Genomic DNA, 12,570 nt, shown 5'->3' with positions numbered 1-12,570 from the left:
GAGGAATATCAATAACCCTAGATATGCAGATGACACCACCCTTATGGCAGAAAGTGAAGAGGCACTAAAGAGCCTCTTGGTGAATGTGAAAGAGGACAGTGAACAGTTGGCTTAAAGCTCAACATTCAGAAAACGAAGATCATGGCCTCCAGTCCCATCACTTCATGGGTAATAGATGGGGAAACAGTGGAAACAGTGTCAGACTTTATTTTTTTGGGCTCCAAAATCACTGCAGATGGTGACTGCAGCCATGAAATTAAAAGATGCTTACTCCTTGGAAGGAAAGTTATGACCAACCTAGATAGCATATTGAAAAGCAGAGACATTACTTTGCCAACAAAGGTCCATCTAATCAAGGCTATGGTTTTTCCAGTGGTCATGTATGGATGTGAGAGTTGGACTGTGAAGAAAGCTGAGAGCCGAAGAATTGATGCTTTTGAACTGTGGTGTTGGAGAAGACTCTTGAGAGTCCCTTGGACTGCAAGGAGATCCAACCAGTCCATTCTGAAGGAGATCAGCCCTGGGATTTCTTTGGAAGGACTGATGCTGAGGCTGAAACTCCAGTACTTTGGCCACCTCATGCGAAGAGTAGACTCATTGGAAAAGACTCTGATGCTGGGAGGGATTGGGGACGGGAGGAGAAGGGGACGACAGAGGATGAGATGGCTGGATGGCATCACTGACTCGATGGACGTTGAGTTTGAGTGAACTCCGGGAGTTGGTGATGGACAGGGAGGCCTGGCGTGCTGCGATTCATGGTGTCGCAGAGTCAGACATGATTGAGTGATTGAACTGCAATTGGACTGGAAGGTACTTTAAGCTTAAATGTTGCTAGTAAGACAGAATTTATCTCTTGCTATCCAGCCAATGTGACAATTCAGCATCCTTGTCCTATATATTCTATAGGAAATACTCTTACTTATTCATAGTAATGACAAAGCAACAGAAGCAACTCGTTTCTCTTATCAATTTGTTTCTTAAGCACAACTTATGAAAGCAGAGTAAGAAATAACAGGTAAACATGATATGATAAAGGAATAAATATCTATTTTATACCTATACTGCTACTGCTAAGTCACTTCAGTCGTGTCTGACTCTGTGCGACCCCATAGACAACAGCCCACCAGGCTCCCCTGTCCCCGGAATTCTCCAGGCAAGAACACTGGAGTGGGTTGCCATTTCCTTCTCCAATGCATGAAAGTGAAAAGTGAAAGTGAAGTCGCTCAGTCGTATCCGACTCTTAGCGACCCCATGGACTGTAGCCTACCAGGCTCCTCTGCCCATGGGATTTTCCAGGCAAGAGTACTGGAGTGGGGTGCCATTGCCTTCTCCTTTATACCTATACAGAGGTTTTAATTTTATTTTATATATTAATAAACTAGAATACATAATTATATAATAAATATATAAATACACATACGTATGCATTCTGTGTGTATACGTATGTGTAGGAAGTGGAAGTGGTGGTGGTGGTAAAGTGGTAAAAACTCTGGAGTCGGAATACTCAGGATCAAATACTGCTGTCACTGACTATTGAATGACCTTAGATGAGTTACACAATCCACTTAAAAATGGCTCCATTTCTTCTTTTACAAAAAGAGTAACTGTTACAGTAACTTCTCCACTGACTTATTGTGCAAATAACATGCAGGATTTAGCATACAAAAATTGTTCATAAATGGTATCTATTATCATCATTAAAAGCTGTCTCTCCCCTCAAACTGTAAATTTTAATTACAATCTAACACTATTAGGAACCAAAGGAATACATGTATTTTTCTACATTTTTCAGTAGCTTATCATTTGCTAAGGCTAAAAAGCAAACAAGACTGAGGAGATATATATGAAAATGTTTGATTACATGATTTTGCAATTACATTGCAAAAGTAATGATGCAAAACTATAATATTTTAAATTGTATTCTGAAACATCAAAGTATAAAGAGATTATTAAGTCAACTATATCATCATATTCACTGTTAAGAGAATCAACAATAGGTCAGTCAAATGCCAATAATTCTAGAAATGATATAATTTGTAGTGGGTTAGGCCTTGAGTTACTTGAAGGTAAGTTCATCATGTTCATAGAAATTTTTTCCATTATTTTGACAGTTGCAATATATCCTTGCTTATCTTTAATAACTTTTAGCATCAAGATCTATCTTCACTTTGTACCTTTCTTTGAAAAATAAAGAAAAAAATAAGGAGAGTAACAGGGCATTTATAAAAGTCATGATCTTCACAATATTTACACTGTCGTGTCACTAAATTTCCAAAGATAAAGTCACATCTCCAAAGCTTAGTTAATACCAACAATAGCTGATAATGCTAAATAAGTTTTTAATGAATTATTTTTATACCTGTGTTTTCTTATGAGGTACTTGCAATGCCGCAGTAAGTAATCCTTTGAAGGCCTACACAATTTCAGTGACCAGAAGTCATCTAATCTCATCTTTGGGGAGCATGATTTTCCTGGATTCCCACCAAATAAATAATGAACCTAAAATAAATAAAGCAAACCAGATTTTTTTTAAATGCATGCATACTAAGGAAAGTCATAGTAAAATTTCTTCATTTTGGTAGTAGTGTATAACAAGTAACTTGTTTAGCTTTACTCATACAAAAAAACTAAAACATTCCTGCATGTCTACCAAAGGCTTCCTCTGATTTTTCTCAAGTTTCCATTTTACTTTAAAGTACTGTGATTACTTCCTTAAATTACATTTCATAATAAAATAAGTTGTATTACCACAGTTACACTGAAAATGGAAGACATAAAAATAAAGCAATGGTAGTAAGAAGCTATTCTAAGATACAGAGTTTGCTTAGGCAACAAATAATGGAGATTATCAAGTTAATCAAGTGTCGATTGTAATAAAAAATCTTTTAAAAAAACTGACACACAAGTTGAATCACTGAAGGTCAACAATAACTAGAAAGTTTTAAAAATTTTAGCATCTTACTTTTGTTGAATATGTTTCAATATGAATATAATTGAATATTAGCCTTAATGTTGAATATTAAATGAGATGTATGATTTGTGAAATAACTTTAAAAATATTATTCAATCATATAATTAATACTGTTAGTTAGAATAGGAAACAGGAGTCCAATATAGTAGTGGATAAAAGACAAAGAAAGGAAAAAGCCCACAAAAACAGAACAAAGGAAGTTCCAAGGACTGGCGTGAGAACCTCAGGTGAAGCAAACAGCCCTCCTGGCTAGCCCAATTTACACAGGGCAGGCTCAGGGGGAGGAGAAAAATCATATAAAAAGAGGGGTCAAAATTGAGCCCCGTGCTTCTTTTGGGTTGGTCCACCCTCACTCCCTCCTAGAGGATGTATCTTCCCTTGCTTGCCAAATAAAACTAAGCTGTAACTGAGCTGGAACACGGGTCCACTGCTTAAACTGAGCTGTAACCAAGCTGTAACACTGGTCTGCCACTTCAATTTTTGCTGTGGCAAGACAGAACTGAAGAAATTACACACCCCCCCCCGACAATACCACATAAGAAATGTAAAAGGAGCGCAATAATGGCATAATGACACTATTACAGGTTTTGTAATACTCTGTATTCAAAGTGGTAAAGCATTTTTTGATATTTTGAAACATTTATAATCAGCAGTGTTATACAACAGAGATATTATTTCTATCCTATAGATGGGAATTCATTTAACATTCACTTTGGGAGACTCTCAGAGAAAGGGGTTTTAGTTATTCGAATGGTATCGTTTACCTAAAGATCTCAAATGATTGAGAATTTAACAGAAAGAATACGGTTCTGTCAGTAATTTACTATATAATCTAAGCCCAATCATTAAACTATATGTAAAGTTTAAGAGAGAAATACCTAAAGTAACCCTGTGACACTAAAACTTCAGAATTCAGAACTATTTTCACGAGGCTGATGGAATAGATATGTCAATCATAGGAAAAATAAAGATTTCTTACACAACGGGAATATCTAAAATCAGGAAGTTATATATATCTTTTCATATCATGGAAAAAGGTATACAAGTGCTGAAAACTGTGTATCTTCTACTTGAATATTCATATTATAGAAATAAATAGGCCATACTATATATTAGATCTATGCAGCTAAGAAGCAATAGCCACTGGCCATTTTTATAAGAAGTGTGCCAGGAATTATGGATTATGCAAAAATGTTTATTCTTTTAAGGAATTTCAGGGAGAAGTGGTATCTGTGCTACATATTCTAGCAAATGTTGGTTATTTTTATTCAGATCTACCGAAAATAATCAGAAACAGTTATTTTGAGATTCTTTCTGATTATACGTCATAGAAAGTTTACCGGTCAATGTAGTTAGGATACCTTGTGTAATTCATCATATACAAGCTGATGGGCAAATCTTGGACATGGTTCTTCCTCCTGAAGACTTTTACTTGGATTATCCTTTGCAGCTTGATCATTCTTATAGACACAAGACCTGCAAGACATTGCTTTTAAGGCATTCTATCCTAGAAAATTAGCAGTACACATAAGGTTAATATAATTGTAGCAAGCAAATTAATGCAATGTCTAATTACCAACAAAAAATTATAAATTTGTTCACATCAAATCTTAAAGTTCTGGTCACTCTCATATAAAATAATCCGAATTTGTTAGAACTGAGTTCTGAAGTTCTTTGATGTCCATCAAAACCTCATTTAAGAACAACCTACTTCATGTTATGAAATAGGATCAGCATATATGAAGGCTTAAACCAAAGGTTGAAAGAGATGATATCATATTTATCTATTCACAATAAAAACTCACAACAGATTGCTTTCATTCTTACTATAAATAAACGTCCTATTTAGAAGATAACAAATCCCTCAGTTGCTGAGCATCACCCTCCATTACTGAATGGAGGTTCTCAGAAGTTCCTCTGTTCTGGAGAATATTCACTTAGGTAGTACTACAGAACATTAGAGCTGGGTCCTCTGGGTCAGTGTTTTTCAAACAAAAATGTACAGCAGTTCTGTGAGGTGCTCTGTGACAAAAGGGTCCTAGGTTTGAATACGCTAAATAATAATACTCCCCTTCCCGCGATCTTGCTCTAGTCAAACTGCTTCATTTCATAAACTAAGAAAGGCCTGGGAACATTAAAAATACATTGTTCTCCAGCTTACACATCTACATGGTAGCAAAAGCTAGACTAAAATATAATTCTCTTGACGCTCAGACCAGGAGATATCTACTAACTGAAAAATTCAAAAGTAAAATCCATTGCTGGACATCACTGTAAACATAGGCACCAACACTGACTCTTCCAATCCCTAATACTGATATTAAAGTATATGACATCACAAACTAAGGTAAGCCTTCTACTTCCCTCTTCTTCTGAATAAACCAACAACCTCAACCTCAAAGAAATGTTACACAGGGATTTCAACACAGACAAGAGCTACTTACCAACTATTTCTTACAATATCATAAATCCAGAATGAATTTCTGACATTCTCTTCCCTCTTTTCCTTGTCTTTGCTGAGTCCAGATAAGACATGTATTTCATTCAGCTCTGGATCAATGGTTGCTCTCTGTGTGAATCCTGTCATTGGAACTATAAATTCAAAGAGAAAATAAGAGGATAGTATTAACATTAGGTAACAGGTTAGTACTACTTCAGCACTTATCTTCTAACATATGACATAACTTTTATATTAAATAACAATCAAATGTTTATAGCCCTCTCCTCACTCTAAAACATAAGCTCTATAAAGACGAAGGTTGTTTGGATCACTGTTTTGTTCCCAGTACCTAAAACTGCCTGGCATGTAACAGTTACTCAACTATTTGCTGAAATTAATGAACGATAACTATCAGGATGGAGTTAGAAGGAGGAAAGAGGTAGAACGAGTGTGCAATGTAATTATTTTTATTGAGAGAAGGGGCAATGCTTTATTTAACTGATTTATTCTCTGGACTGGTTCTAATTTAATAGCAGAGACAAAATATTTAAATCTTGACTAAGAAAAACAAAAATTTGACACACGGGTTTGTTTAATAAAGTCAAAGTCATCTAAAATACCTGTTCAAGACATATAATAAAATGACAAAGTTTCCAAGAAAAATAAATACTTGGGGGTAAAATATGCCATTTTGTTTTCCTGAGTGGTTTGGACTCCCTAGAGTCAATTTTATGACAAAAATATTTTATTTTCCTGAGAAATCCATTAAATAAGTGATGGTCATTTTGCATTATCCAGTAATTTGCAAAACACTGATATGGCAAATGCAAATCTTCTCACTATTGTTACTTGGAAATATTCAGTTCAGTTGTCGCTCAGTCGTGTCCAACTCTTTGCGACCCCATGAACCGCAGCACGCCAGGCCTCCCTGTCCATCACCAACTCCCAGAGTTCACTCAAACTCACGTCCATCGAGTCAGTGATGCTATCCAGCCATCTCATCCTCTATCATCCCCTTTTCTTCCTTCCCCCAATCCCTCTCAGCATCTGAGTCTTTTCCAGTGAGTCAACTCTTTGCATGAGGTGGCCAAAGTACTGGAGTTTCAGCTTTAGCATCATTCCTTCCAAAGAACACTCAGGACTGATCTCCTTTAGAATGGACTGGTTGGATCTCCTTGCAGTCCAAGGGACTCTCAAGAGTCTTTTCCAACACCACAGTTCAAAATCATCAATTCTTCAGCACTCAGCTTTCTTCACAGTCCAACTCTCACATCCATACATGACCACTGGAAAAACCATAGCCTTGATTAGATGGACCTTTGTTGGCAAAGTAATGTCTCTGCTTTTCAATATGTTATCTAGGTTGGTCTTAACTTTCCTTCCAAAGAGTAAGCATCTTTTAATTTCATGGCTGCAGTCACCATCTGCAGTGATTTTGGAGCCCAAAAAAATAAAGTCTGACACTGTTTCCACTGTTTCCCCATCTATTACCCATGAAGTGATGGGACTGGATGCCATGATCTTCGTTTTCTGAATGTTGAGCTTTAAGCCAACTTTTTCACTCTCCTCTTTCACATTCATCAAGAGGCTCTTTAGTTCCTCTTCACTTTCTGCCATAAGGTGGTGTCATTTGCATATCTGAGGTTACTGATATTCCTCCCAGCAATCTTGATTCCAGCTTGTGCTTCTTCCAGTCCAGCATTTCTCAGGATGTATTCTGCATGCATAGAAGTTAAATAAGCAGGGTGACAATATACAGCCTTGACGTACTCCTTTTCCTACTTGCAACCAGTCTGTTGTTCCATGTCCAGTTCTAACTGCTGCTTCCTGACCTGCATATAGGTTTCTCAAGAGGCAGGTCAGGTGGCCTGGTATTCCCATCTCTTTCAGAATTTTCCACAGTTTATTGTGATCCACACAGTAGTTGAAATATAATTTTATGATTGACAACATACTTGCTACAGGTCTAAAAACAATGCCATTGTTTCAGTATTAAATTTCTTTTATACATGAACAAGTATCATATGCTAAAAAAGCTACACAAACATCAGCTTGAAGTAAAACATCTCAATCAATCCATAATACTACAGAAGCAGATGGTAACCACACTGATACTCGTTTGTCTTTATCTACTTTAGTAGGGTCAAATAATGCAATATTGACTTTTTCCTAGTTTAATTAATGTGTCTTTTATATTCATATTCAATAAATTTCTTAGGAATATTTTAGAGACTATCCAAATGTATCCCACAGTAAATATAGTAAAAAACCTGCATGTACACACACATATGTAACATATGCATCCATAGACAAATACATTTATCTTGATACACACATACACCAACCTAACCTTAATAATATCCTCAACTCTCATTCTACATTGTTTTTAGTGGTCATGTAAAGACTGGTATTTTCTAATTAAACCCTGGTAAACTTTCAAAAGTACCTTGGTTCTGACCTGTTCCTCAGATAATCTTGGAAGATAAAACAGTAAAGAAATGAAATCATTTTCATTAATGGTAGAAGCAGAGGACATAACTGCCTAAATTTTTTGCCCTTAAATTTCTTCATTCCATTTAGAATTCTATAACATGGGTTGACAAACTATGGCTCAATCTGATTTGCTTAGTTTCAAATCAGGCCTCAGTCAATCATTCACACTGTGGCTGTGGCTGATTTCACCCCACAATAGCAAGGTTGAGTAGCTGCAATGGCAATAATTACAGCTGGTTCTTCACAGAAAACATCTGCTAATCCCTATTCTATAATCTTTTAAAAGGCAAATATCAAGAGATGTATGACTTATAAATGAATGCAGCAAACTGCTTACCTTAAATAAGGACCCACTGAGGAAATGGAAATTTCTGGGTGGAATGGAAATCAGTAGAGTGGGAAAGAGATTTTGAATTCTATTAAAACAGGGCTGGAGTCACTAAGAGGAGAATAAAGGAGTCCTGGGCTATGCAAAGCAAGGAAGAATGCAGAGGGATGTAAGACCAAGTTTTACATGCTTCCTCTTCCATACTGTCACATTTTTACCTAGAAGCAGCTTTGTAACATAAGAAAAAAATGACAAGTGTTCCTTCTTAAAAACAAAAGCAGTGGGCCGGTTTACAACACTTAGGGAGGCAAGACTTCCGTGTTTACCAAATGTGTATTGTAAGAATTACAAAAAATTACTTTGATTATAAAGCGTATTAGAAAACATATACTTCCCATTTCTTTGCTCTTTCATATACAATATGCCTTTTACTCTACATAACACTGATTTTTGCATCAGAGTTATATATTTAAATCTTTTACTGGCTTTTTAAACAACTTTACTGAATATTAACCAAATACCATGTAATTCATCTATTTACATAGCTTGGTTTTTTTTTTTTTATCCTGTAAAACTATCATCACAATCTAATTTTAGAATATTTTTATCACTCCAAAAACAAACCCTGTACCCATCAGGAGTCATTTCCTACCCCGTTTCTGCCCACTGGGTCACAGCATCATTTGACATGTCTACCAACAATGAGTGTGCAGCAGAGACAGGCACAGTGAGAGGATCCTGAGACACAGATATCAATCAGGAGGCTGTTAAGAATGCAATGGAGTGGAATGAACAAAAGCAGGAAGGAAGTATCAATAAACAAGCATTTATTTCCATCAGCACAAAAATATAAAAATCTCTGAACTGGCTTAAGAGAGACTTGGAATGGACACTTGTGGAAAAATAAGAGTAAAAATGTTTCAATGAAATTTTTTGGAGGTTTTCAAATATTTTACTCTAAAATATTCAAATGCAAAATCTCTCAAGGACAGAATTTCTATTAATTCTTACGTTTACAGACCTTTACAAATATAATTTTTATTGCATACTAATGACAATGTTCACATATAAAATATTTACATACATGTGAATAGAAAAAATATGAAAGTACATAAAAATAATAGCTATTGGAGAGGGGGAAGTTAGGACATTTTAACTTTCTAATTATATAATATGAAAACTTCCAATATATATTGCTTTTATAGTTAAAAGAAGAGCAATCTAAACCAAAATACAGAAAAAAAAAATATCTGGGTATACATACTGGGAACTTTTAGTAATAAGTGAAAAACTCACACATCCTCTCAACTTTCTCAAGGACAAAATTTTACATTAATATTTGAAATGCTGCTATTTACATGGAGAGAGAATTCAGGTTTCAAAAGACAATTTTAATGGCACTAAAAACCCCTATGTTTTAAAATCATTTAGTTACAAAACTAAAACTAGAGATTAAAGTATTTTTTCTCTAAAAAATAAAAATGCAAACTTATATCTAAAGAGTTCCTAAAATTAAGGGTTAATTCAAACTTACACTGAATGTATCTATGTTAATGGCCTTTTGCTTAAATTTTACAAATTGTACTTAAGTTTAATTCCTATTTCCATTCCACTCTACACACACTAACAATTTAAACAACATTTCAATAAGAAACCAATAAAAATAAAGCCTTTCCTCTAATTTGAAAAGATACACCCACCCCAGTATTCATAGAAACACTATTTACAATAGCCAAGAAATGGAAGAGACCTAAATGTCCACTAACAGGTAAAAGGATAAAGAAGATGTATGTGTATGTGTGTAGAGAGAGAGAGAGAGAGAGAGAGAGATAAACACGACTCCACCACAAAAAAGAATGAAATAATGCCATTTGTAGAACATGGATTTTGCCTTTTCATACTGTTCATAGACAGATGGGCACAATAAACGACAGAAACAGCAAGGACCTAACAGAAGCAGAAGAGTTTAAGAAAAGGTGGCAAGAATACACAGAAGAAATATACTAAAAAAGATCTTAATGACCCAGATAATCACGATGGTGTGATCATTCACCTAGAGCCAGACATCCTGGAATGTTAAGTCAAGTGGGCCTTACGAAGCATCACTATGAACAAAGCTAGTGGAGGTGACAGCATTCCAGCTGAGCTATTTCTAATCCTAAAAGACGATGCTGCTAAAGTGCCACACTTAACATGCCAGCAAATTTAGAAAACGCAGCAGTGGCCACAGGACTGGAAAAGGTCAGTCTTCATTCCAATCCCAAAGAATGTTCAAACTATCAGACAACTCCACTTATTTCACATCCTAGTAAGGTTATGCTCAAAATCCTTCAAGCTAGGCTTCAGCAGAATGTGAACCAAGAACTTCCAGATGTACAGGCTGGATTTAGAAAAAGCAGAGGAACCAAAGATCAAGTTGTCAACATCAGGTGGATCATACAGAAAGCAAGAGAGCTCCAGAAAAACATCTATTTCTGCTTCATTGACTACACTAAAGCCCTTGACTGTGGATCACATCAAAGCGTGGAAAATTCTTAAAGAGATAGGAATACTCAGTTCAGTTCAGCCACTCAGTTCTGTCCAACTCTTTGCGACCCCATGGACTGTAGCACACCAGGCCTCTCTTCCATCACCAACACCCAGAGTTTACTCAAACTCATGTCCATTGAGTCAGTGATGCCATCCAACCATCTCATCCTCTGTCGTCCCCTTCTCCTCCTGCCTTCAATCTTTCCCAACATCAGGGTCTTTTCAAATGAGTCAGCTCTTTGCCTCAGGTGTGTGTGTGAAGTCGCTCAGTCGTGTCTGACTCTCTGCGATCCCGTGGACTGTAGCCCGCCAGGCTCCTCTGTCCATGGAATTCTCCAGGCAAGAATACTGGAGTGGGTTGCCATTTCCTTTTCCAGGGGATCTTCCCAACCCAGATATCGAACCTAGGTCTCCTACATTGCAGGCAGACGCTTTATCCTCTGAGCCACCAGGGAAGCCACCTGGTAGCCAAAGTATTAGAGTTTCAGCTTCAACATCAGTCCTTCCAATGTATATTCAGGACTGATTTCCTTTCCTTGCAGTCCAAGGGACTCTCAAGACTCTTCTCCAACACCACAGTTCAAAAGCATCAATTCTTTGGCACTCAGCTTTCTTTATACTCCAACTTTCAAATCCATACATGACTACTGGAAAAACATAGTCTTGACTAGATGGACCTTTGTTGGCAAAGTAATGTCTCTGCTTTTAAATACGCTGTCTAGGTTGGTCATAACTTTTCTTCCAAGGAGTAAGCGTCTTTTAATTTCATGACTGCAGTCACCATCTGCAGTGATTTTGGAGCCCCCCCGCCAAAATAAAGTCTGTCACTGTTTCCACTGTTAGGAATACTAGACCACCTTATTTGTCTCCTGAGAATACTGTATGCAGGACAAGGAGCAACAGTTAGAACTGGACACAGAACAACAGACTGATTCAAAATTGGGAAAGGAAGTATGTCAAAGCTGTATACTGTCACCCTGCTTATTTAACTCATATGCAGAGTACATCATGCAAAAGACCAGGCTGGATGAATCATGAGCTGGAATTAAGACTGCCAGAAGAAGTATCAACCACCTCAGATATGCAGATGATACTACCCTAATGGCAGAAAGCAAAGAAGAACTAAAGAACTTCTTGATGAAGGTGAAAGAGGAGAGTGAAAAAGCTGACTTAAAACTCAACATTCAAAAAACTATGATCATGGCCATCTAGTCCCAACACTTTGTGGCAAATAGATGGGGAAGAAGTGTTAATTAACAGTGACAGATTTCATTTTCTTGGGCTCCAAAGTCACTGTGGACAGTGACTGCAGCCACAAAATTCAAAGATGCTTGGTCCTTGGAGGAAAAGCTATGACAAACCTAGACAGTATATTAAAAAGCAGAGACATCATTTTATCGACAAAAGTCCATATAGTCAAAGTTATGGTTTTTCTAGTAGTCGTGTACAGATATGAGAGTTGGACCATAAAGAAGGCTGAGCACCAAAGAATTGATGCTTTCGAACTTTGATGCTGGAAATGACTCTGGACTGCAAGGAGATCAAACTAGTCAATCCTGAAGGAAATTAACCCTGAATATTCATTGGAAGGACTGATGTTGAAGTGCCAATACTCTGGGCCCCCTGATGCGAAGAGCCGACTCATTGGAAAAGACCCTGATGCCAGGAAAGACTGAGGGCAGGAGAAGGCGGGGGGGAGACAGAGGTTGAGATGGTTGGATGGCATCACCGACTCAGTGGACATGAGTTTGAGCAAACTCTGGGAGATAGTGAAGGACAGGGAAGCCTGGCGTGCTGCAGTTCATGGGG

At 37.0% G+C, this 12,570-nt stretch overlaps 1 protein-coding gene across 8 annotated transcripts in view; it reads right to left on the bottom strand.

Annotated features, from left to right (window-relative positions):
• MKLN1 (muskelin 1) overlaps positions 1-12,570 on the bottom strand; it is a 392,319-nt gene that overhangs the window by 29,946 nt on the left and 349,803 nt on the right. For all 8 annotated transcript variants that reach the window (XM_005902205.2, XM_070369015.1, XM_070369017.1 and 5 more), the window contains 3 exons: positions 5,416-5,563; positions 4,333-4,447; positions 2,360-2,499 (listed from right to left, as the gene is read on the bottom strand). In XM_005902205.2, the coding sequence (XP_005902267.2) occupies positions 2,360-2,499; positions 4,333-4,447; positions 5,416-5,563 (403 nt within the window). The remainder of the gene's footprint in view (positions 1-2,359; positions 2,500-4,332; positions 4,448-5,415; positions 5,564-12,570) is intronic.

The sequence above is a fragment of the Bos mutus genome, chromosome 4, assembly GCF_027580195.1.
Source record: "Bos mutus isolate GX-2022 chromosome 4, NWIPB_WYAK_1.1, whole genome shotgun sequence".
NCBI classification, from domain to species: Eukaryota; Metazoa; Chordata; class Mammalia; order Artiodactyla; family Bovidae; genus Bos; species Bos mutus.
The sequence above is the reverse complement of the archived record's forward strand: the minus strand, read 5'-3'. Positions and strand labels throughout refer to the sequence as shown.